The sequence below is a fragment of the Leguminivora glycinivorella genome, chromosome 14 (assembly GCF_023078275.1).
Source record: "Leguminivora glycinivorella isolate SPB_JAAS2020 chromosome 14, LegGlyc_1.1, whole genome shotgun sequence".
NCBI classification, from domain to species: domain Eukaryota; kingdom Metazoa; phylum Arthropoda; class Insecta; order Lepidoptera; family Tortricidae; genus Leguminivora; species Leguminivora glycinivorella.
The window spans coordinates 21,942,721-21,970,634 of NC_062984.1; the positions used below are offsets into that span (position 1 = coordinate 21,942,721).

A 27,914-nucleotide genomic window follows, 5' to 3' on the forward strand; every position below is an offset into this window, starting at 1 on the left:
AGCGTGTGATTAAGGCATCCCATTCGCTGTCAAGCCGGAAACGTTCATTGATGATGGACCGGCCGTTGTCGGGAATGGGGTGGACGGTAATGAATGGGGACCTTTATCTGGAGCAATTACGTGGAGCGAGCTGTTTGTCTGTTCAGACGAGAGAAACATGGCGTTATTGTCCTAATACTAATACTTCTAATGTCTCTCTTGAGTTACGAAAACGGAAATATAATTACATTTTTTTTTTGAGCAAACGTAGACAAGTTGTAGGAGGTAGGGCATAGCGAATGATATTCCGCTTTGTGTGGTAGGGCACAGCACAGCAGATATCGTCTCGCTCGAATCTAGAGCAGAGCCCAACTGGGGTAGTACCTCCGCCTTACAGAAGACCGCAGCCAAATAACACTAGACCCTACTCATAGTGTTGTGTTCCTGCCGGTGTGTTGTGTTGTGTTCCTCGTTGAGCTCTGGCAGCCTTACTGGCTGCCAGAGCTCAACGAGCGTGCGGTGTGCTGATGGCGGGAGGACTTACGGAACTAACTCGTTCCGTCTAATATCGTATTGTCCTTTGAGTCGTCGGCAAGCCGAACCCTCCTTAGAACTTGTGCACTCCTTTTTGCTGTGTACTTAACACAGCAAAAGGGAGTGTACAAGTTTCTAATGGGGTGGCAACGCGCATGTGACATTGTTTGAGTTTCAGGTGTCCATAGGTTACGGTGACCGCTTTACATCAGGCGGGCCGTATGCTTGTTACCACCGACGTAGTATAAAAAAAAAGACAAATGCACAAACGCTTAAGATATCGTTATTGTAGCTATCTCTATCACTCTTCCGAATTGGCCCGACAGAGCCAGACTGCGTTTCGATCGGCGTCTAGCGACTCGATTCATTTTCGTCTAGTCCGGCTGGGATTATGTGTATGTAATATTCATATTCATATTCATTTATTAATAATATCATTCATATTACATGTCATTCATTATTCAGTAGTATTATAATTTATAATTATTATTATGCTTATAGTTATCACATATTTAGTATACTATGTATAGGTAGTATACTACAATATCTGCACATTTAAAAATTCATTAAAACTATAAAATGTGTGCTCAAGAAGCCATGTTTTTAGTCTAGTCTTAAAGCATTTCAGGGATGTAGCTGAGGTGATTTCTTTAGGTATAATACATGTACAGAGCCATGCAACCCCACTGGCATTGCATAGAAAGGTTTGCAGTGGCCTATTTTACAACAGTGACAGTGACTTTTCGCCGTTCATCGCCTGTTCAACATGGAAATATTGACGTTGAGTAACAGTGTTAATTATCAACCGAGAAATAGGCACAGAATTGTCAGTGTCAATTTCACTGTGGTGAAAATGGTGAAATAGGAAACTTTGGAGCTTACAATCCGCACAGAATGAGGAGCTTACAAACATTAACAGAACCTCGTCTATTTCTCTCATTAAAGAATTGATTTCCGTCAAGAAGTCTATCTATTAAATTCAATAAGATTCTCTTCAGACACAAGTGTACAGTCAGTACACTTAACTGCAACTTCAGTTTTTACTTTATAAATTAAATTTCCAATATAGAAGCTCCGATAGATAAGAATTCTGAACGTATCGCTGTGCGAAATCAGATTAATATCGTTGTACTTGGCACAGATTAAAATCAAAACGTTAACAGATCTGGGAACATTATATAAAGATAAGAAGAAATAATCATCATCATCCTCCTTGCGTTATTCCGGTGTTTGCCACTGCTCACGGAAGCCTGGAGTCCGCATTGACACTTAATTAACTAGATAAGAAGAAAATATTATTATTTATTTTATTTATTTAATTATTATAATAAAAGGTAACAATGGTATAAATATACAGTAGTCCACAAAACTATGTTATAAGTAGGATATAAACCTACTTCATGTGGCTCAATAAAAAACAATACAGAAGGAAGACAGGAGTAGAGGTTAACAAAAGGGGGTGTTACAATTAAAAAGCGATATACAAAATATATCTAACTCTGACGCCGTGGCTTGCGTGGGCCTCGCAAATCAAACCTTATCGATATGGAAGTATGAGACGCGACGGCGACGGTCGCGCGACCGTCGCCCACGCAAGACACGGCGTGACAATCCGCCGCCGCGCCGCGCCGCGGTAGGCCTAAGAAGCGCTGGCTGGACGTCGTGACAGCGGACATGGAAGAGAACAATCTCTCACCACAGGATGCCGAAGACCGGGCAAAGTGGAGAAGGCTGAGCAGGAAAGCGGACCCTGGCGCTAGGCCGGGAAAACGCTAGGTTGAAGAAGATCTAACTCTGACAATAATAAATAAATAAATAAATAAATATTATAGGACATTCTTACACAGATTGACTGAGGCCCACGGTAAACTCAAGAAGGCTTGTGTTGTGGGTACTCAGACAACGATATATATAATCATAATAAACTATAATCTAATAATCTGTTAATATCAATAGTGACGAGTACAATCCATACTAATATTATAAATGGGAAAGTGTGTGTGTCTGTTTGTTTGTCCGTCTTTCACAGCAAAACGGAGCGACCAATTGACGTGATTTTTTAAGTGGAGATGAAGGGATGGAGAGTGACATAGGCTACTTTTTGTCTCTTTCTAACGCGAAGCCGCGGGCAAAAGCTAGTACGAAATATAATCCAGATCAGATTTTTAATCTGTTAATAAAATCTAAGTACGCCTCGCCTGTGTATTTGAAGATATGTCCTAATATTTCCAAATTTTTCCTTTGCGCAGTTTATGTTTGTTAGCAAATTTAGAATACTTACAAAATAATAATAGACAAAAGGTTGTTCTCAAGTTTCTGAAATAAAGACCTACAAATAAAGTTTATTAGCAATCAGAAACATTACAAGGTTTCTTTCATTCGCAGGATCTGAGCAAAGGCAAGAGTTTTTGATGTTTTGAAACTCGTTACTCAATAGCGAAAAAGTTCCGGAAAGTTACATTCTGTTTCTCCATTCATGCTTTGAGTTAAAAAAGTACAGTCATAATACTTTAAGATGTTAACCTAACCACAAAATTAAAATTTTGAAAAAAACCCCGACCGCGACCGATTTTCATGAAACATGGCTAAGAATACTCCCGACTAACTCAGCTTTCAGACAAAAAAAACTTAATCTAAATCGGTTCATCCGTTCGGGAGCTACGATGCCACAGACAGACAGACAGACAAACAGACAGACACGTCAAACTTATAACACCCCGTCGTTTTTGCGTCGGGGGTTAAAAATAAAGAGCCATCTATTTTGTCTACCAGCACAGATCAAACCTTAGGTTTCGAACTTTGAAAGACTAGGTACTCGTGCCCCGTTCTTCTTCTTGTTGTGCCATGTCCTCATCGGACGTCGGCGACCATCTCTCGGAACTTATTCCTGTCCTGTGCTATTCTGCTCAGAAAGGCAGCGTTCTCATTACTAGTCCAGCTTTTAATATTATTCATCCAGGTTAGCTTCCTTCCTCCTCTACTTCTCTTGCCCTCTATTTTGCCTTCTATTATTTTCCTTAAAAATTGATATTTATTGTTCCTGTATATATGTCCAAAATAAGAAATTTTTCTTTTTTTTTTTTTACTGTTTGTAAAAGTTCTAATTTTTTCTTCATTCTTTGTAGAACTTCTACATTGGTTATTCGATCTCTCCATGATATTTTCAGCATTCTTCGGTAGAGCCACATTTCAAAAGCATTTATTTTTGCCTCTATCTTTCGGTTTATGGTCCAACTTTCGACCCCATACAAAAATACAGATAGCACGTAACATTTAACCATTCTCCATCGAAGTTTCAGGTTTATGTCCTTGTTGGTGAACAGTTTGTTCATTTTCATGAATGTGCTTCTCGCCATCTCCATTCTTATACGTATCTCTTTCTGTGGATCCCAGTTTTCGTTAAGATAGCTTCCTAAATATTTGTAATGTTTGACTCTTTCAAGTGGTTGGCCGTTGATAGACAGTGTGGTCGGACCTTCTGATGAACTTGTGTTCTTTCTCATTATCATATACTTGGTCTTCGTTATGTTCATTTTTAAGCCGTAATCTTCCACGACAGTATTTAAGCGGTTTAAAAGAAGTTGAAGTTCTTGAAGGGAGTGAGCTAAGATAACGGTATCATCGGCGTATCGGAGGTTATTAACCACTGTACCGTTCACTTTGATACCAGTTTCAACGCCATCGAAAGCTTCTTGAAATATAGTTTCAGAGTACAGATTAAATAATAGTGGTGACAGGATACACCCCTGTCTCACTCCTTTACGTATTATGATATCATCAGTGCCATATGGTCCGATTTTAATGTGTGCTGACTGGTTCCAGTACAGGTTTCTGATAATTCTTTGGTCTTTGCTGTCTATTTCGGTCTTATTGAGTATATGCATTAGTTTTTCGTGTTTTACGTTGTCGAATGCTTTCTCAAAATCTATAAAACATGCATACACTTCATTGTTATGTTCTAGACTGTTCTGCACTAGCACTTGAACTGCTACTAGGGCTTCTCGTGTTCCTAAACCATTTCTGAATCCAAATTGGTTGTCTGATATAGTTTTATCAATTTTATTATAAATTCTCATATGAATCACTTTTAGAAATACTTTAAGGGCGTGACTCATCAGGCTTATGAGCCTGTGGTCACCGCATGTCTTGGCATTTGCCTTTTTAGGCAGCGGAAGGAATGAGGATTTTAACCAATCGTCTGGTAATATTCCTTTATCATAAATTTTGTTATACATTTTAACTAATAACTTTAAATTGTCATCATCTAATAATTTTAACATTTCTACATATATTCCATCTGGGCCAACAGCTTTTCCATCTTTCATAGTTCTTATTGCTTTTTCAATTTCTATTTGGAGTATTGGTGGTCCCTCCACGTTGAGTTCGTGCCCCGTAGCCGAATGGAATTTCTGCGACGCGAAACGCCGCAGAAATGTAGTCTGGCTCTGTCGCGCTAATACACAAGAGCGATAGAGATAGATAGCTAACGAAAGAGATTATCGTGAGCGTTTATGCATTCGGCTACGCACACAGGAATAACCTTATACTCGTGTATAAATATTAAATACCTACGCTAGACTGAAACCGCCCTAAATGAGCAATCCAATGCGAAGGTATATTGATTGCCGACATGAATCCAGTACCTTCACTTTGAATCATTGGACTTCTATAAGCATCTTCTTTGAAAAGAACGCAATCAGTTTCCTCTTTTCATTCGAACACTCCTTGCGGTTTTCTGAGGAGACCCTTCTCATCGCTTGACTAGTTCTCTGGGAATCCAGTATAAGTTTACCCTGAGATCAGTAACAACTACTTCTAACCACAAACCACATGCCTGATCAGGTCCAGAGAGCGTTGGGAATATATACTGTGCAAAGATTGAATTCAGTTCTCGTAGGTGACCCGATCTTTACGCTGAGGCGTGTTTATGTGGGATGCACGTCCTTCAATTGCCTTACTATTCAGGCTGTTCAATGGGCTATTTCACTATATAGTGACATTGACACGACACTGATAATTCTGTGCCAATTTCTGGGTTCATAAGTAACATTGTTACTGATGAGCGTCAATATTGTCTTGTTGAAGGCAATGAACGGCTAAGTGCCACTGTTGGTCTACAATTGACAACATTTCATATTTTTGAGTACTACTTTTTATTGTTTGGTTTGAAAGAACTCAATACTAAAAGATACACGTATTTTTTTATTTTTCCAAAAACTGCTATTTTAATGAGAAATTCCCTTTTTATTACTGTCAAGAAAGAGCGTAAGTTACAAACGTCAAGACACAGCTTCGTGACGTCACATTGTTGATACACCTAAGAAAACGACAAAATCATTCCTAAAAAAAAAGTTTTAACAGTCAGCTTAAACAGTGCGGTATGTCTGACTGTCAAGTGTCACTGTCAACCACTACTTCGAATCATAGACTAAGCCATGATTTTTTAAATATCTTTGCTACGAACTGTGATAAGTTTCAAAACTCAAGTGACATCCCAACTGGAAGATTTTTTTGATATAGTGGCTCTAAATCAGTCCGTCAGTTAAAAAAATGATTATCAAAGCGTATATCTTTTTTCGAGACACGTTGTCATTTTTAGTCCGTCAGTTAGATTATCAAAGAATTTTAGACACGTATTTTTTCTCGTAAACGAAAAATTACGACGGTGGATACAGTGAGTTGAAGTTTCGCAATTTATATTACAAACTTCTTCATTTTAAATACAATTTTTACTTAGAAGTGGCGTCACAAGCCCCCACTCCGGAACTTTGATGCTCTATATCTTTGTATTTTTTCATTAATTAGAAAAAGCGAAAAATATGTGTTCAGTATTTTTGGACGATCTAACTGACGGACTAAACAGAATGCCATTTTTTTATGTAGTCGTCATCCCTATTGTCACAGTTGTGAAATGGGCCACAGGACGCCAGTGTCAAATATTGCGCGGTACCTTGTGGAATACTACGAGCTAATTATGTGGAATGTGGATATTGTGGATTACTGAGGCGTATATTGTTTGCGGTAATGCGTAGGTTTCTTGTATTGTGACAAACTTACGAGTTTATTATTTAATCGCAATTCATTGTTAACTCATTATAAAAGGTTACATTGTGTCACTAACTACTTAAGTTGTTGAACATTAGAACGTTCTGGAATGGAAATTGTTAGAGATGTATCGGTAGAGATTCTGATTCCAAACAAGAAAGTCTCCAAATGGAATTCTACTGTAAAATTATTTACAACCAAGAAGAAAGTTATTAAAATATTTAAATTTTGAAAAATCCCGATATACTTAGTGGAACGATTTCCATCAAACATGGTTAAGAACACTCCCGACTAATTCGGCTTTCAAACAAAAAAAAAACTAAATCTAAATCGGTTCATCCGTTCGGGAGCTACGATTCCACAGACAGACACATACACAGACAGACACGTCAGACTTATAACACCCCGTTTTTACCCCCGACGCAAAAACGACGGTGTGTTATAAGTTTGACGTGTCTGTCTGTCTGTGTTTCAGATTTAGTTTTTTTTTCATTTGAATGCCGAGTTAGTCGGGAGTGTTCTTAGCCATGTTTCATGAAAATCGGTTCACTATGTCGGGGGTTTTTTCCAAATTTTAATTTTGTGGTTATTGCGTCAGGGGTTAAAAACAGTATAATCATTGTGCAATTCAGAAAAGGGGAAAACACACTTAAACATTTAACTACGCACGAACAACAAGCTTGAGTGTTCCCACAACGCTATTCTACGCCATGTTTGTGTGTGTGCGTATGCTGGTCTTTTATTGAATCCTGCACTGCGGCTATTAAATGGTGTTTCACGGAACCGCTGTAGGTGGCGTGGTGATCGATAATGTTTTTGCTCGTCGGTGACAGTGGTGGATTACTGGCCCCGTGTTGGGCGCCAATTCAATTCCATTTGGTAACTTCATTGTTTTAATGAGCTCTGCGTTATTGAAATAATATTTCAATAACGCAGAGCTCATTAAAACCACAATAAAAAATAAACACAGGCGTAATGATATATTATACAGAGTGGGGCCTGTAACAAAGGCGAAGAATTGAACTGTAGGCTATTCTCCTTATACTGATCAACATTTGTTTAGTGACTTTTAAAAATTATGATGTCTTTAATTTTTTAATTTTTCATACAAAATAAATATTAGCTTCAATGTAGATAGATAGATAAGAACTTTATTCATTCCCACAACATACATGGTAGATAAAACAAAAGATAAAAGGCATGCATCTTAAAATAGAAATTAAAAGCTAATTACTTAGTTACATTTTTAAAAGAATACAAATTTTCAAAACCATGTGTCGTGGCAGAGAACAGGCGCTGTACGCCATTATTGTTGTCATTGACGTTGTCTGTCACACTTTAGACTTAACAGAATTTGCAATACATTACCTCTTAGAAAAAACTTTCAAGGGTGATAAAAATCAAAATACAAGTTATTTTTAAAAGTCACTGAACAAATGTTGATCAGTATAAGGAGAATAGCCTAGAGTTCAATTCTTCGCCTTTGTTACAGGCCCCACTCTGTATAATTACGCGTGTGTTTATTTTTTATTGTGATGTTATAACATTAATCCAGTCGTGTTTGCCCTTTGATGTGCTTTACTCGTTATATTATACTTTTGTGTTTAGATGTTAGGTTTTCTATGTATATTCTGCCGAATTCAACAATTATATTTTTCTCGTTAAGTAAATTAAGTAATAGTTTAGTACTTTTAGTAGCAATAAAATCCTTGTAAAACGAACAATAGGTAATAATTTATCATTAATTCATGATTCAAATCAAGAGTGAACAGGCATCTTCTGGGCGAGCTCACTCCATCGTAGGCCACGTCTTTACCTTTAGCTAGCCTGTGGCCAAGAGTAAGCCCATTTATAATAATAATAATTAAAAAAAAATTCGATTGATAGCGTCTTCCGGTATGTAAGAAAACTTCACTATAAACTTTCGTTGACGTCCACCGAACATAATCCATCAAGAGGCACAAGTAAACAAAGGCGAGTTATCGCGGTGTTTCGCCCCGATGGAGTTGGTCGCGGCCGCTGCCAACGTATTGCCTGCACATGCTGGAAATACGTAATAATAGGCCACCCCACCCTAAAACAGGAGGTTGCGGTGCCAAGTTTTAAATTACGGTTGTTTTGCAAAATATTTTTGTAACTGAATAAAATAAAAAAGTCTCTTGTATGTTGACTAGATTCTCGCATCTTCTTTCTTATATCGTGCACATGACCTATGGATGGTTTGATATACATGTCATTATAGGGTAGCCCAGCCCCAACATGGGCACTTCTTATTGCCGATGCACGCTTCAAACTGCAGTGATATGTATTTTATTTACAGAATTAAATATAGGTAGGTGAAGCAAATTCATGCTTTCTTTTTCAAGAGCGGAGTAGGCATTTTCTTTTCATGGATTTTATATATACAGTGCTCAAAATCTAGGCTGCACATGTTAGGTAAGTTTCCACTAGTTGAAGTGACCTCTTTCCGCGCCTTTAAAGTAAGGATAAGGCTGAAAGCTCGCTCAATTGGTCATACAGAGTGGAAAAAGCAAAGCCTATTTGAAAAAGAGCCGCCGTTTAATGCTGATTGAGTTTAATAAAGGCTTTGGACTTTCCATAATTTTTGAACGAATCTAAATCATCTCTGGGCCATTGTCGTAATATAAACATCATACCGTTTTTTAACGAGGCGCAGGGACCGGCCTGGGATGGTTATATGGGACTCCCACATAAGCTAATGAGACCCATGGTTTACCCACTAAAACTTCTATTGCCGCCTCAGGGCTATAGGACGAGGTCGCAGGCACGTTTCGGCATTCCTCCGCATAACCTAACCCTACTATAAATGACCCCGTTAAAATTTGTAAAGGAAGAATTAGGTGTCCCGTCACAGATTATTTTATTCGTATTTCATTCTTTAAGACAATATTAATCGATCAATTTAATTTAACAAGTTCGACTTGTTGCAGCTTTTAAGCTGTCTTAAATAAATAATAAAATAAATAAATTAATATTTTAGGACATTCTTACAATATTGACTGATACGGTAAGCTCAAAAGGCTTGTGTTGAACAACACTCAACAACGATTGTACAAGATATTTCATTGAATACAAATATATATTTAAAAACATCCATGACTCATATTGTTCTTAAATATCTTGCTCATCACACAAATAAATTTACGTTCGAACGTACAAATACCGTTCTTATAATTAACTTATTTAGGTACTATGTACAAGATACAAACTAAATTCATGCATTACATGCAATTATATATGCACAAATTTATTTATTCGAAGCCAGCCTTATATTAATATCGACCCTTATTAATTCCAGATGCACTCTTCGCTTCCCTTCCACGAACATCCGCCTGGAGTTCCAGTCTCTGGTGGAGGAGAGCGGCAGCGGGGCGGGGGGCAGCTCGGGCCCGCCGCTGCCGCCGCTCCGGATCACCATCCCCGTCGACAACGACGGCCGCAGTCCCGCACCCTCGCCTACTGGTGAGTGTTCTGCTACTAGTAGACAGCGACGTGGAGTTCAGAGTGTTCAGACCCGTCTCTGCGTGTGAGCATCTTCATTTTCCCTTCCACGAACATTCGCCTGGAGTTCCAGTCTCTGGTGGAGGAGAGCGGCAGCGGGGCGGGGGGCAGCTCGGGCCCGCCGCTGCCGCCGCTCCGGATCACCATCCCCGTCGACAACGACGGCCGCAGCCCCGCACCCTCGCCTACTGGTGAGTGTTCTGCTACTAGTAGACAGCGACGTGGAATTCAGAGTGTTCAGACCCGTCTCTGCGTGTGAGCATCTTCATTTTCCCTTCCACGAACATTCGCCTGGAGTTCCAGTCGCTGGTGGTGGAGGGGCAGCTCGGGCCCGCCGCTGCCGCCGGCTCCTAATCTCCATCCCCGTCTACAACGACGGCCGCAGCCCCACACCCTCGTCTACTGGTGAGTGTTCTTGTGTTCCAACAGTCGCTAGTAGAGGATGCGGTTCATCATCTCGCCAAGCCTTCCGTTCCGTTCAGTTTGCTTTGATTGCCATATCGGCAAATCGGCATACAAGTGAGTCCTCGCGACTTCGGCTACTAGTGAGTATTACAGACGCTAGTATAAAGTAAGCGACAGTTGAGAAAGAGATTTAAGTCATCTCTCTCTTAGGCAGAGCACATGACGTTTGCGCAAATCAGACATTTTACAACAACAGACTGTCATCAGATAGATTTGCGGATAATATGAAGAGTTGAAGAGGAAGGGTGATTTTGCTTGCCAACAAAAATTTAGTCTTCTGCTTAGACTCTTATTCTTAAATGTGTATAGCTGAAAATTAATCTTGCTACTTACCACCAAGCATATTCATCGTTCTCATATTCGTGTTATCTCCTTCCAGGCACGATAAGCGCGGCGAACAGCTGTCCGACGTCACCCCGCGGCGCCGGCTCGTCGGGCCGGCGGCACGCCGACCTCGGCCTCGTGGCGCAGCACTACGCCGAGCTGGCGCAGCGACCCACCTCCAACGGCACTGGTGTAAGTGATCCCACACACATTCAACAGAAGAACAGAACTGGTGACGTCACACGTCCCGAGCTAGTGCAGCACTTCGCCGAGCTGGCGCAGCGACCCACCTCCAACGGCACTGGTGTAAGTGACCCCACACACAATAAACAGAACTGCTGACGTTACACGTCCCGGGCTAGTGCAGCACTTCGCCGAACTGGCGCAGCGACCTACCTCCAACGGCACTGGTGTAAGTGACCCCACACACATTCAACAGAACTGGTGACGTCACACGTCCCGGGCTAGTGCAGCACTACGCCGAGCTGGCGCAGCGACCTACCTCCAACGGCACTGGTGTAAGTGACCCCACACACATTCAACAGAACTGGTGACGTCACACGTCCCGGGCTAGCGCAGCACTTCGCCGAACTGGCGCAGCGACCTACCTCCAACGGCACTGGTGTAAGTGACCCCACACACATTCAACAGAACTGGTGACGTCACACGTTCCGGGCTAGTGCAGCACTTCGCCGAGCTGGCGCAGCGACCTACCTCCAACGGCACTGGTGTAAGTCCCCTTGATTCCGTCGTCACAAAACTGACAGCGAGTTAATTTTTGTTAACAACTTACGCTAATTGTGGTGTCCAAAATTCTGAAAATGCCCATTAATTAAACTAAATCTGTAATTCCAGGCCTCCTCCGCATCAGATTCTGGGTACAGCAGTCGTGACGTGCGCGAGCGCGACCGCGACCACCGCGAGCGCGACCACCGGGACGACGCCAAGCCGCCCTACAGCTACGCGCAGCTCATCGTGCAGGCCGTCGCCTCGGCGCCGGACAAGCAGCTCACGCTCAGCGGCATCTACAGCTACATCACCAAGCACTACCCCTACTACCGCACGGCCGACAAGGGCTGGCAGAACTCTATACGTCACAACTTATCACTTAACAGGTTTGTACATTTTCCAAGGCTATACAGCTACGCGCAGCTTATAGTGCAAGCTGCTTCGCGCCGGACTAACAGCTGACGCTCAGCGGGATCTATACCGCACGGCTGACAAGGGCTGGCAGAACTCTATACCTCACAGCTTATCACTTAACAGGTTTGTACATTTTCCAAGCCTCCCTACAGCTACGCGTAGCTGATAGTGCAAGCTGTCGCCTCAGTGCCGGACCAGCTGACGCTCAGCGGGATCTACAGCTGTGTAACGAAGCATTACCCCTACTAGCACGGCTGAAAAGGGCTGGGTGAAGCAGACTTTGAGGGCGCTTATTGTACTTCTCGAGCTCAGGCAGAAAAAACACTTCACGTCGGTTTCCATCTGTTCTATGAGTCTGTGAGTCGCAAGTAACTCGTATAATCTGGTCTAATCCTGGCCGGACGCTTCTCACACAAATCGCCTTCTAATTAATGATCGTTTATGATCTGAATCGGGCTGCTAAGAGGGCGTATCTGGCCTATCTGGGAAGACCAACTGGTGCCGTCCGGCGGGCGGGCGGGCTCAATGGGACGAATTTTTTAATCTCGGCCATTCGATTTCGTGAAATTCGTTCAATAATATCTCCACTACTAGCGATTTAAATACTACTAAGTACTAACACTACTAACAGAATCGAAGACGAGTGGTCATTACCACTAGTTTTAAAATTAGTAACCGTCCTTTTAAAAAAATAGTATATACGTCGTTTTCCATAGGGATCATCCACAGTCATAAGACGCATGTCTCGGGGCGCGCAACGGACGTCTCCGCCACACCGCCTGAATGTAATTCAAAAAACGTCTCCTCAGTGCATTAACCCCTGCTGAGGAGACAGTATGATGGCGGATCCGCGTCAGCTACGAGCCGATAGTGGCGTGCTCCGTTTTGGAGGCCAAGATTCTCTTTGGATCGCAGATCCATATTACTTAGTCAGTGGAACCTGTCGTGATGAGATTTGTGCTCGCGTTGCAGATACTTCATAAAGGTGCCGCGCAGCCAGGAGGAGCCGGGCAAGGGCAGCTTCTGGCGCATCGACCCGCAGAGCGAGGGCAAGCTCATCGAGCTCGCCTTCCGCCCGCGCCGTCCGCGCGGCGTGCAGTTCCGCGCGCCCTTCGGCCTCTCCTCCAGGTACACACACACACACACACACACACACACACACACACACACACACACACACACACACACACACACACACACACACACACACACACACACACACACAAGCTCATCGAGCTCGCCTTCCGCCCGCGCCGTCCGCGCGGCGTGCAGTTCCGCGCGCCCTTCGGCCTCTCCTCCAGGTACACACACACACACACACACACACACACACACACACACACACACACACACACAAGCTCATCGAGCTCGCCTTCCGCCCGCGCCGCGCGGCGTGCAGTTCCGCGCGCCCTTCGGCCTCTCACACACACACACACACACACACACACACACACACACACAAGCTCATCGAGCTCGCGCCGCCCGCGCCGTCCGCGCGGCGTGCAGTTCCGCGCGCCCTTCGGCCTCTCCTCCAGGTACACACACACACACACACACACACACACACACACACACTAACCCGTCTACATCAGTTCACGAAAGAAATTAACAAAACTCTGATTGTATGACACCTGTATCGATATACAGAGAGAGAGTGTGCATATTCTCATTCACTCATTCGTTTCATTCGTGCCGGCTCTCGTGAATTGATCGATAATTCGGTACACTGAACAAAACATTTTGGGTAAAAACAAATGACGGCGCGACCTGTGCTATGCTTACTAGGTCTAAAGACGCTTTATTTTACGTTGTTTGGCATAGCATAAGTCTAGAATACACTAGATTGCCTATCAAATCCTAGTCCTTACCTATGATTAGTTTAGTTACAATTCCAAAGGGAAGATTACTTAAAACATAAACGTGAATTGTGATGCGTGGTTAACTATTTTCGTAATGTAAATGACCCCCTGCCGGCGCTATGCCTACTGCATGGCGACCGTGTCAGGACTTGTAGGATTGTACAGATGTAGAACGAAAAGGTTTTCCTTCGCTATACGGAAACGTACTGACATGTCATGCCATTTCAGTCAGTCAGTACTCACTCAGTACAAGACGTACTGACATTGTCTGAACTAGCATGACATGACGGTTTACTGGTGAAACCCGATAAATCGAGATAATTTGTCCTTGAAATAACAACATTGTGGAAATTGCACATAGTTCAATTTCAAAACCCTCGAAATACGGACGTTTCCGTAAAAATACGAAAGAAAAGCTTTTCGCACTACATCTGTACATGGCGACCATGACAGGACGTGTAGGATTGTATATTAGCCTATCACACTAACAATACTAGTTCCGTCAAACTGTTAAGATTTTATTATTTCCATAGAAGTTGGTGTACAAATCGAATATCATCACAATACTGACATCCGTCCGCTGGGGGTAAGAAGTTGGGGAGACACTGTCTAGTGGGTACTATTTTACTAAAGATCCCGTAGTTCATTATATTGGATATTGTATTTATACTCTTAGGTAAACTGATAGGCTGACTAATTAGATTCTTCGTAGAACAACCTTCTAGCCAAGCGTGCAAGTTGAAGTTCCGCATTGTTTCTTAGTTATCTCATTGTCACTCATCCTTATTGGAGTGAGAAAGTTGTGGCGTATCGTTTTACGCGGAGAGTTAATGATTGGATGCTTGGCTAGAGCCCCCGATCTTAGTTATTATTTTATCTACATCTGATTTAGAAATCATCTCGTATTTTGCAATGTACATTAATTGTACTTACTTGTACGTGGATCCAGTAGTTTTAACAATTATTTAGATAAATCATACTTGTTATAGTTGTTATCGATAAAATAGGTAGATTTTAGAATTAAACAACTGTTAATTTAAATAAGCAGATACGTCTGCGAACTATGCTTAGAAGAAACTTAAAAATGAAAAAAATACCGTCTTCTGGGACAGGAAATTATGTTGATTTCTTTATTTTTTTTTAAAGTATCCATTAAAATTAATCGTGCTCACCGAATGCATCAATAAATGGCATATACAAAAAAAAATAAAAAAAGTGGTAAACCTACATAAAGGAATTTGATTTTTATTGAGGTCCCGAATGTCCCGATATTTCGACGCAGTTGCATGCATCATGATCACGGTAAATCGAAGACACAAAAAAGTAATCACGGTTATTTAATATAAGTCTAATGAAACTAACCGTGAATCATTTAAAATTCACATAAAGTAATGTCGATAGAGAGGTCTCGGCTCGCTTCGTGAAAGACAATGGGCAACTGACTGATAACGCGAGCTAGGGGTATAGCAGTATAAGGGCCTATTTAGACGGTACGAGAACTCGCATACGAGTTTTATTACATTGCGGTATTTGATGGCAGTGTAAAATTGAATGTACCCTCAACAGCCCGCAATGTAACTAAAATCGCATGCGAGTTCGCACGCCGTCTAAATCAGGCCTTAGGATGACTCAGTAGTTAACGAACGAATGGATAGTTCGACACCTCAGAACCCGCCTGCTTGGGTATCTGGGTGCGAAAGGCCACTTACGGCCCAGCCACAACATTGGTCTAAGCGCGACAGCGGTGAGCGGCAGTCATACGTGCGAATGAAAAGTCCCATCGCTGTGTCTCGCTCCAATGTATGGCCGCCGCTCACCGCTGTCACGCTTAGACCAATGTCGTGGCTGAGCCATTATGCGTCTCCGCTGCGGTGGCTGTGTGGGGTCTCTTGTAAAAGGATGCGTTGAGTCAGTAGTTAATCTCCCGCGATCGGTATTTGGCTCTCTCGCACTCCGGCGCTGCCAAGGTCGCGCGCGGCGCGTACTGACGCGACCAGCATCATCCGGTTTCGCATGTACTCTGCACCTCGCTCGCGCAGAGAGCTCCTCAATGACATACCGCGCGGTAAATTTGTTAGAAGAATTATTACTGAGTCGTCCTTATACTGTGTCAGGGGTTCTGTCGTCAGTTTGGTTGAGGGTAAGTAACTGGCTTGCGTGGGCGTCGGTCGCGCGACGGCGATGCGACGCATACGAAATCTTATCGATATGGAAGTATGAGACGCGACGGCGACGGTCGCGCTACCGTCGCCCACGCAAGACACGGCGTAAGTGATGTCACGGTTACATGACGTGATGTATAACATTGTTGTCCCCCTGCAGGAGCGCGCCCACGTCGCCGTCGCAGGTGGGCGTGTCGGGGCTCGTGACGCCCGAAGAGTTGTCGCGCGAGCCCACCCCGGACCTCTTCACCGGCGAGGACCACGACCAGGTACGTTTATATCACACTTTGTATAGTAAACGAGAGCAATATTAAATAAAGTATTCGAATAATCAATCGATTAAAGAAATTACTCGGGACGGACACTTGTCTAATAAGAAATAGCATGAACGTTAAACGACTCGGGCGCCCGCGAGGGATTTTACATATCGGCGGGACCGCGCCCCCTCGCGGGCACGGGCATTGTGCATGCACGCCCCGCCCCGCCCATATAGACTAACGATAGCTAGTTCAACCAGGCAAGTATGGTCGCACGATAAATCATAAAACATGTGGCCATCCCTACCGCACCTGCTAATAGTGCAATAGGGACGGTCAGATGATTTATCGTTTACCGCGCGACCATACTTGCCTGGCTGGTTTATAAAGCGTTTATGAGTAAAGCCAGTAATGTGTATATTAGTATAATATCGTAATATGTGTGTATGGTGTTGCAGAGCGGACAGCAGCGACTGAGCGGCGCGGGCGCGGGCGCGGGCGCGGCGGCGGCGCAGTACCTGTTCTCGGGCCGCAGCGGCGTCAGCCAGAGCGCGCCCGGCTCGCCAGGTAACCTACTCCCGTATTATCCTCCTCTCATTTTTATATTAAAGGAGAAACTTACGCTTCTGACGATATTCGAATTCGTATTAATCGCAGACGCTCTTAACCGGTTAAACTACAGAACTCGAAAGCCACACCGGACCTCGCAAATATTTCCATTCCTTTTATAAGGTGCATTAGGGCAATTCCGAATGACAGAAATGCTCTGGTTATTCCGAAAGGGGAATCTTGATATGATGGAAATAATGGTGATTTTTGTGCGACTTTCGAAATTAGACGACTTTCGGAATTACCCTAATGCACCTTATATATATTATGTTTGTCGGTAGATGTCGCTATACGCCACCCTAAAGATGTGTCATCATCCTCCTTGCGTTATCATAACAACCGCCACGGCTCATGGGAGCCTGGAGCCGCTTTAATAAGTAATAGTAGGCGTAGGCGCTAGATTTTACGAAAGCGACTGCCATCTGACCTTCCAACCCGAAGGGTAACTTGGTCTTATTGAGATCAGTCCGGTTTCTTCACGATGTTTTCCTTCGCCGAAAAGCGGCTGGCAAATGTCAAATGACATTTCGCACACATAAGTCAACATGAACATGACAGATAAGGACAAGCGATTTTTGGCTAATTCAGGTTTTTACAACGTTAATGAAAAGCGCCATTTGATAAGATATTATTATGTACGAGTATTAACACTAGAATAAGTCTTTTAATATAATTTAAGGTACTAACTTTGAAAATGAGTGTTTCAGTTCGTCGTTAAACGTAAGTTTGGCGAAAAAATTAAGAAACTGTATAACTGTAATCTTTGTTTTCAATAAATAAAATATATATATATGTATATAAGTTGCAAAAAACTCATTGGCACGAGCCGGGGTCAAACCTCCGGATTGAAAGTTAGGCTAGACCGCTGGTGCTTATTGATGAATGATGGAGGTATTGATGATCGGTTGTGGCAGGGCACGGCATGGCGTACAGCGCGGGCGGCAGCGGGCTGGCGGGCACCAGATCACCGTCGTCACCAACGGCGCCGGCGGCGAGCGGGAAGGTAACGACCACATGCGACCTCTCTTTCACAATACCGTACTACTAATGTTTTCATCTTCACTAAATGCCCCCTTTCATAATTCTTACTTACATTAAGACGTTCCCTACCAGATAAAAGTGGTGCACTACGTCATAAGTATCATAACATTCATAAACGATCATTATTTATAACTGCCCGCTTGTATGGCGGCATCTGAGTAAAGTTTAAGTGCGCCCACCGGGCGGGTTCTTGGTTGCGAAAGTCTTAAGACGATACAGGAGGGGTCAATTCTCCATACAAACGCTCTCGACTATTACTTCCTTGGTTTTTCAAGATAGAGCAGTGATTTTTTTCAACACAGATGATTATTATTTTTATCTGTGTCGGACCGTTTTGATTTTTTTGATATTCTTATTTTTGAAGACGCTTGAGCCCATCGAAAATTTCCTAAAACGGCCTTATTGATTATGGCGCAATAAAAGGTGTGGTAAATTAAAAGTGGAAAATGTCTGCCTTGGGTGAAACTTGAACTCTCGTCCTAGTGGCATCGATTGCAGACGTTTCTGCTAATCAGAAGTTAAAAGGTGTGGTATTCAAAATTGGTAACAATTAGCCAAAAAAACTAAACGGTCCGACATAGATAATTTCATTGTTATTGAGATCCTCAAATTTCGTTACGATTGATTAAGTTTTGAAGTAGGAAGCAGTCGAGAGCGGAACCTCGATTTTACAGATTTTTTCGCAATATCTATTAACTGGGTTGTTCTAAATGGAAATTTGTTTTCGATAATTTTAGTTAATATCAGTAGTAGTATATTTAACTAAAATTCCCAAATTGAAAGGGGAGCTTTTTCCATTTTAGCATTTTCGCTCCTGTAGCGTCTTAACAGACGGACCGCAGCCGATATTATGTTCTATTGCGTCGTGCGAAGGTCGCCACACTCCACCACTGAATGAGCCTCGAAAGCCACCACCTGCATGTACTTGTAGCTTGGTGAAAGAATCGCGGAGTGAGTCGCCCCTAATATTATATACATATTCATCACACCCGCACTTTAATTAAATGTGCTATTGCACGCAGGCGGAGCGTGAGTTATAGAAAAATCGTTCTCCCAAAGGAATAATGAAATTTCTTGTACCGTACATAGCTTTTTTACATCTATTTACATATGTTTTACATTGCAAGTGTGTTGAAAAACATTGTGTGTAGGTAACTCGGGGAGTATGAATATTACAAACTCGAGTCTTTAAATCGCTCCGGCAAGCCGTCGCGATTTAACTTACTCTCGTTAGTAATATTCAACTTCCTCCCCTTGTTGCACAATGTACTATTACAGTGTTTCATGTAATGTGTTGTTACAGAGAAGTACGTGGTGGGCACGAGCACGGGCGGGCTGGTCTCCATCCAGGAGGAGGCGCTGCAGCACGAGCCCTACCTGCAGTCAGTATACTCGTCCACTCCATGCTCGTTACACCGCCGCGACCACGCAGCCAGGCACACGCCCGTTGTGCACGTGTCTCGCTCGACCGAGGCGGGTTACTCGGCTCCAAACACTTTTTCCCCTCACTAGCTCGGAAACACGTGTTTTGTCCTTTAATACCAGCGGGTAAAAACGCATTTTATCCACTAGTGGATAAAGTAATTTGACCTTGAATAGAGGCAAATTTTCTGCTTTAAAATTGATAAAAGTGGGTTAATCTAGTGATGAAGATGTTTTACCACCTGTGGAACCACTGGAAGCAGTGATAAACGCGTTTTTTGCGTTGTACTTTCCTCGCTATAGTGAGGGGAAAAGTTTTGTGTTACACACGAGTGCAAATGTATTTTACTTCTCGTGTGTTGAAAAACTCGCAAGCTCAGGATTCTATTCTCGAATCACTCGCTTCGCTCGTGGTTCAACTATAGAATCCTTTCGCTTGCTCGTTTTTCAATTCCACACTCGGCGTTAAAATACAACTTTGCACTCTTGTATAACAAATAACTATTAAATAGTCCACAATTATCATCTTGGCTTACAATATATTTAACCTCCTAAGGCCCAATGTACATAAGTAATGCAAACGAATTTTAATCTTTCATGAACCGAATAAAGTAGAATTTCCCTTGTTACATTGCTTATACGTTTTTTTCTTAGATCTTATCCATCTATACGGAGTTACATATGACTTTGGTCAGAAAGGAGCAGGGTTCGAGGATATATATCAAGATATACACTATGTAACATAATTGCCGAAGATAAATCCTACGGCTTATACATTACCTTCTATAGTACCTTTAATTTTCATGGTGTTTATTTTAAAAAAAAAAGGAAGTGGTATTCGTAACCGCTATTCGATACCGGTTATGCTCTTAAATGGATCACCAGCATTAATGTTACATCCTGTATATATCCGATATATATTGGATATATATCCAGCGGGGTTCGACGATATATATCAATGGATATAAATATCGGATAAATATATATTTTTTTATAAATATTGCAATACAAAAATGGTTTAAAAAAATGTAACATTGTTATAAACATAGTTTTTTTGTGTCTGTTACTGTTTTTCTACTAAATGTTACGTTTTCAGTAGAATTTTTCTTATCTAAAGTTGTATTCATAAATAATATAACAAAATAATAATATGCCTTCCATACAAAATGGATATATATCATAAATATCCGATATTTTGATATTTATTACAAATATCGGATATTTTCGAACCCTGGAAAGGAGATCGTGTGAACAAGAGATGTCGTAAGACGGAATACATGGTTGTGTGTGTGGTGCAGGGGCCGGTACTCGGGCGACATGGAGGCGCTGGCCGGCGAGCTCGTCATCGAGGCCGCGCTGGAGCCGCCGCACAAGCGCCCCCGCCACGACGTGAGTACTGCCCACATACACCTAAACTCTGTCCACGACGCCTTTATACTACCAGTCAGAGATGACTTCGCCGTAATCTGTCAAACGATACTTATTTGTTTTACAAGGGGCAAACAAAAAGTGGAATCTTGAGCGCTGCGAGGGTATCGAGGCACGGAAGTGAAACAAACTTTGCCACCGAGTGAAACACAAATTGTTTCACTACACCGACACGATTAAAATACTGACGTTAAAACATCTAACTAAATTACGTCCATCGATCTATTAAATATTTATGATTCAAAATCGTCATTTATTGGTAAGCTTTGCACTCTTGTGGATACAATGCAATTTTGCTATCTGTTTCGGCACAAATGAGTATTTTTGTGCGATAATTATCTTCGTTTTGGTAGTCGAATTATGTTTTCAACTTATATTTAATGTTATGTAAATTATTTTTGAAACAAACATAAATTATGACGCGTGAACTACGAAAAATGTTTGCTCTGAAGCAGTCAGAAGTAAACTTCGGGGCACTCATTTTTACTACTGAAAGCAAAAAATAACATGGCGCGTCTCTCAACTCGCACACGTGTGTCGCAGGCAGTAGTGTGACACTCGTGCGCGTCGAACCCTGAAGTATGACAGTGTCGATTGATAATATGTGATTAATTCCAGGTGTCGGAGGCGGAAGAGCGACGCGCGTATTGACGCGCGCACGCGTGAGCGCCGCCGCGCGCGCGCTCCGGGGAGCCTTACGGACCGAGTTAACGTGGAGTTCACTAGAGGGCGCCGTTGACAAGTATCCCGATATAGCCCGGTGCGATCCTCGGAATGCGGTGCGGCCGGCCGGTAGGGCGGCGATAATGCGGCGGTCGGAGTATGTCTGGGACTGCGATACCCCCGACGGTTGCGCCGTGGACGGTGTCGAGAGTGATTTTAGTTTACGCGTAAGTAATGCAGTAGTATGATCTACGGATGCCTTTTTCGTTTGTTTTTTTTTTCAAATAGTTCCGGACTCGAGTGCACAGTTTGACAGTTGTAAACGTCTGTTTGACTCTTTTAATTATACGCTTGCAGTGACTATGTGTTGCCAGCTTCAAAAATATGCCGGCGACCGCCGCGTTTCTAAATTTTATTCTCGTATTTCTGAAGCTGGTTGAAACATTTTAAAATTAAAGTACTAAGTGCAATGATTTATTATAATTTATTGATAAGTTTAGTTAGAAATAAATGTGTAACCGATCATTGTTGCTTATTTGATTAGGAGCTACTTAAATTAGTAGAGACTCATTTGTAGACGGAATAACATTTTATTTAATCGATCGAATATTTTAAGTGCTAATTTAATTTTTTATATCCTAAAAGTGTGGTTGAGCGGTGACTTAGGGTTCGGTTACTCTGTGTGTCTGAACCTCGGCGGGTGACTGGGGACCGATGGAACCCATCGATTAAATTCACGAAGCGATAACTTTCATGAGATCAATAAAATTGTTTAAATAATCGATGAATTTGGCACGCGAGTACAACATTTTTACGAAAAGAATTTTCGAATATTTCCCTTTCTAGATAAATTTACAAATGCGTAATTTAAATATTCCCCAGTTGAAGTTTGTGAAAATGAATTCTTGTAAAGAATTTAATTATTACAATAATGTAATAACCTAAGTCATGAATTTGGAATCGCCTTAGATACGGCCGTTGTATTTTTATCCTATCAACCTTTTCGATGTAAGGATTAGGAATAAAAGGAAGCAATAGAAATATTTTTGATGTCTCAAATTATAATAACCAACGAAGCAATTTAGTAATAAAATGGCTGATTCATTTGCTTATAGCAAATCTATAGAGTATATTATCTACGGCCATTGGTCTATAGCCTTATAAACTTACACAGTAGCAGTACAATATGTGTGAAATGTCTGAAGTTAATCATTTAAACTTATACCCCCTTATTCATAAACGTTTACTAAACTTATCAAGCCGATAAAGTTCGTTTGTCCCTTTTCGACGTATTGGTGTGATAGAAAGGGACAAACGAACTTTATCAGCTTGATAACTTTAGCGAACGTTTATGAATGAAGAAGGAAGTCTTTATACTTCACTACTGATAATGATATTTAAGACATTCTCTGCTGATTTAATCAGTGTATATTAAATCATATTATTTGCTTTGATTTAATTAGTTGGCGGCGCTTTAAATCGAGAAGTACTGCCAGGCAATTGTAATATTTTGATTACTTCTGTGTTTATACATGGTAAAATTTTTAATTGTTCATTTTTCGCCATACAACAGTTAAATATTCTTAATAGAAATAGCAAGGTTTTCGCCAGTAATTTGAAAGCGAACAGGCAAACTTATTTAATAGATAGGTGAATAACGAAAGAGAAAATTCTAGCAATTGCCAGTATGCCCTAAACCCGATGTGCCACGAAGTTGGACGTACTTTATATAGAATCATTTTGTTTCAAGTATGATAGCTGATGTGACCATGTCACAGGTTACACATTGCCACAGCAAAACTGATGGTGTTGTGCCATCTATAGTTGGTCAACTAAATCTTGGCACAAAAAAGCGGCAAATTTGAAAATTGTAGGGCTCATCGGCCAATTGTCTTCATAAAACGCTTGCCCTCCTAAACCTTGACGTTGGCGGAATTATCGACGAGCCGTAACACAAAAAAATTGATTGGAAATACGAAGGTTAATTGAAAATTTAAAAATATGAATTTCGCGCCTTTTTTTATTGCCAAGTTTTAGTTGACCGTCTATAATTCTAAGTGTAGGACGCCAACCTTTGTTGATACTGTTACTTTCTAAAGTTCGAACTGTCACACTGACATGGGGCTCCAAGACAATATTATCGAAATATTCTTAAATTGGTTGTTTAAATAACTTCGCAAATGCTAGAATTTTCTTTACTACTTATTATATTTGTATAATTTGTCGTATTTTAAAGTCTATTTGCATATTCAGGTATTAGTAGGTATATAGTTTATGTAAAGTTACGAAATCAAATAAATAGTTCCTTTATTTTGCCACGTAATGCAATTAAATAGGTATTTTTAGGTCCTATCTTGTATTTGCCTGTACTTCACTTTCAGAACGAGATAATTTATAAACCGGGCATCCTAAAGCAATGTAGATAGGTAAAGAAAAATGCTGTTCTATTTTGAAATGTGTATTAGCGAAATAAATAGTCATATAAAACTCCTTTAACCTTTTGAACGCCATCCGTTAAACCCGCGAGTCGTGTCATCACGCGCACGACAACTATGTGCTCAATGATCTAACATCTCTGACACGTCCGCTCCCTATACATGCTCTTAAGGCATGGGCCTTTGAGGGTTTTGACGTTCAAAAGGTTAAACATAAAGTTTGAAATCCCCTAGACACTAGCAAAATAATCAATGAAAATATTAGAACCTCGAAACGGTTTCTGCTATGTATTAGTTTCTGTGAAAGCGTTTAAATTAGTAATAACAATAGTAATACTGAAGTTTTTTTTTCGCAAGAGAGTATAATCTCGTTCACTGTAACCAATACACCAACTCCATAGTACATATTAAGCTTAGCACTGGTAAATAAGAATATGATATTCTTATACTTAAAAGTTAAAACATTTGTATCGTAGTCAAGTTACTACACGATCTAATACTGTGGAAAGAGTGAATAAATGTTTTGGTATACAAATATGTGAAGTAGTTGATAAACAGTAGCATACATCCACATAAGTTCAATCTTCATATAATGTAAGAGAACTGGGTTATGTTATGATTATTTATCGCACCTAACCTAACAATATTGTGAAATGATGAAGATGTGTTTTAATTTCGTATATGTATGTCGATGTCGATCAAATTAGTTACAATATATGGCCGACTTACAAGATTTTAATGATTAGCATAATAACGATTTTCTTATTTGTGTATTAACAATCTATAACTTATTCAAGATTGGTTCGCGAAATATGAATCTATTTAGCTTATTTCACCTTATTAAAATGGGCCACAATTTTGGCATATGCCGTTTTTTCAAGAGTGCTTTAATTGATATGATTACTGGATAAAAATCCCTACGCGCTCTTATATTTTAAAATAATAGGGTGTCTCAAAACGGCGCCAGAAACACGAACCTTCAAAATTTCGAAGCCTGATCAGAAATATATTACTATTGTCAAGAGGGCGCTATTATCCTGATGAATGTATGCGGTGACAGTTCAGTATACTATGAAGAAAATAGTTCTAATGAAATTCCGCAAGATGGCGCTTAGTCATATATTTTTGGTCGGGCTGTATGGTAAGGCGGCTTAGAACTTGTGATTTAGTATGTACTGCACTTACGTTCGTGCGAATGCCGTCAACATTGTAAACTAATGTTAGCTGTAGAATATTTTATTTAGCGTAGGTGTATAGGCGGGATTGAATGAGGAAAGATTATTTTAGCATTTAAATATATGTGAATTATGTGAGGCTTATTCGGCGTTCCGTTTCTGGTCTCGTCTCGTTTTGTATAAATCGTAGGTCGGTAGGTGCATGGTTTTATGTAGTATTTCGCTATTCATTCGCGGGTTGGTCTATAGCTCTTTTAAACTGTTTGAAAAGTTTCACCAATTTGTAAATATCGCTGTTATAACAGTTTGTTTTATTGCAATATCGTGAAAGAGGTAATGAATATTCAATAAAAATGAAAATATCGTTATTAATTTAGGTGAACTAAAATTTTAATCCTCGTCTTATTTATGACGGCGGAGAGTTAGTCATGTCAACTCGCGAATAATAACGTTTAGCTAAGTTGTTAAGCTTTGAAGACAGCCTTTGGTAATATGAATCAATTTCCAGTTATTTGGGTTGGGTGACTACAATTCCAACTTCGCTTTCCTGCAGTTTACTGAGTAACCGTAATGACCTGAAATCTGAATCAAACTATGTTATACCTACGCTGTCCTTGTTCTTAAAATATCACGAAAATTAAAATTAATAAATCCTCGACCAATGTTTACCTTCAAGGTATATGAAATACAACACTATTTAAAAATTTGGAGAACTCTGTACGCGGGTGAAACAGCGAAATCAACTTGAGTTTAACAAATCGATTTTTCGCCCAGATGATTTAACCGGAAAAGTCCTTTAAAGAGGCAAGTGACTGAAAAATATGAAAGGACTTTGTGCTTATTATCAACGCTTTGACCGTAACACGTAGCTATGGAGAATGTAGGGGCCCATCAACTTATTCTTGTTTCTGTCTGAGTGATTCTTGTGACGTTTCTTGGAAAGAAATCATGCTTAAGGTCACCTGAGGGACTCGCGTCACTCGGTGTTAGTGCCTCTTTTGAAACAACATAGTATAAAATATTAAAAGTTAAGCGACCATTATATGAACCATAATGGGTTGCAGTCATTTTAGAAGTTAGTAAAAGACGCATACATACCTAGTGATGCAGATGACCTTATAATAGTAAAAGTTTGGTAGATTTATAATCCACTAAAACAAGTTTTATACAGTTGTGTGGATATATGGAAAATTGGTATAAATAGAAGAACAAGTTGATAGACCTATAGCCACACTTAAACATGTATAAATATGTATAAACATATATAAGAGCTAAAGGTAGATTAAGTTCGCAACTAGCGTATGATATAAGGCATTTAAAATGCCAATAATACTTCGTGTCTAAAGTAATGTATTTAGTGTATGCTGGTATATAATTTGTTGTGTATATTGCATACTATAACTCGGGAAGCTCCTTCCGGATGGTTGTACCAAGACACTTGTCTGAATATTGACAAATTTTAAGAAATAAACGTATTTTAATCCTTCATAGGGTTTCATTTGACTCCTCTTTGCACCTCAATAAGGCTACGGCCTGATTGCATGCTGACATTGCGTGTGCAGCGTGCACGTCAAACAATTGAAGCTCATACGTGTATTACACTACGTCCACTCAGGTATTACACTAAGATTCTGTACCTAGTTAGTATTATCACGTATTATATTCTTTCTGTATCTGTACACAGTTCGTGGTCAGAAATGTCATATGTCAATGTGTGGGTTCATGACTTTCAATTTATCTCTATGGTTAGAATGTGGCCAGAAAATTGGGAAATAAATGGCAAGTATACGTTACAATAAAGAAAACAAAATATCAATTTCATTAAAGTATTTATTTCCATGACAGTCGACGGATGTATGACATTTAACAGCAGAAATTCCGTGATTCGGATTATTTGAACATTCAGTTCAACGACAATCGTAACACACATTAAGATATCAATTATTGGAATATATTGTATTTAACATCAAAATCATTGGACATTAAGACATCTGCTTAAACGCTACTTGAGGAGTAGAGTACCTGTAATGTTTTATTTGTCGAAAGAAGTAAGGATGAGTGACTAAGAGTAGGTAGGTTATACAAGTACAGTCAACCAATTGGAACCCTAGGCCACTCTACAACCATGTCAAAATGACAAGCAGTAAGAGATTTCTTACAATATGATTTATAACGTCACTGTGACATAGTTCTACAGTGGCCTAGGGTTCCAATTGGTTGACTGTACATGTGAAAGTAAAACTGTGGCTCTAATGAAAACGGGTGCAAGTAGCAGCGCAGATGTAAGTAGGTCTACATAATACTTATGCCCGTGCAACGCCTGCCGGCGTAGCTGAATGGCAATCGTCGACGCCAGACGCCGACAGAAATGCAGTCTGGCTGTAGCGCCAATACGCACGAGCGAAAGAGATAGCTATGAAACAGATATTATTGTGAGCGTTTGTGCATTTGACTACGTACCCAGACTAGAAATATTATGTCTACGCGCCATATCACGAATTTTCATTAGAATTATTTTCTTCATACTATACTGAACTGTTGCCGTATACATCAGAATAACAGCGCCCTCTAGACAAGTCATATATTTCAGTTCAGGCTTTAAAAGGGCGAAATGTACCCTTTTTCACCAAAGCCACAGATTGTTCGTGAGTCTAACCATGTACCTAATATTTTGAACTTTTTGTAATGCTGAATATACACAGTCAACTTGACAACGACGCAAACTTAGTGGCAAAAATATGTAGGTAGGTATCTTATTACCTGCGTTTAATCGATGTCATAACTTGAAGTCTTACACTTAAAGATTTCGTGTGCAAGGTGATGTAAACTTAAGAAAGACCTTTCTGTCCTG

The 27,914-nt window shown here is 40.8% G+C and overlaps 1 protein-coding gene across 1 annotated transcript in view; it reads left to right on the top strand.

The window, feature by feature from the left end:
* The window catches only part of LOC125233347 (forkhead box protein K1), a 107,860-nt gene extending 81,311 nt beyond the window's left edge, over window positions 1-26,549 (top strand). Inside the window, 11 exon segments of the mRNA XM_048139328.1 lie at window positions 9,878-10,041; window positions 10,925-11,061; window positions 11,725-11,984; window positions 12,985-13,140; window positions 16,194-16,302; window positions 16,749-16,857; window positions 17,814-17,849; window positions 17,852-17,902; window positions 19,244-19,322; window positions 20,661-20,751; window positions 21,409-26,549. Coding sequence (XP_047995285.1) covers window positions 9,878-10,041; window positions 10,925-11,061; window positions 11,725-11,984; window positions 12,985-13,140; window positions 16,194-16,302; window positions 16,749-16,857; window positions 17,814-17,849; window positions 17,852-17,902; window positions 19,244-19,322; window positions 20,661-20,751; window positions 21,409-21,441 — 1,225 coding nt within the window. The 3' untranslated portion in view covers window positions 21,442-26,549.
* The last annotated feature ends 1,365 nt before the right edge of the window (window positions 26,550-27,914 follow it).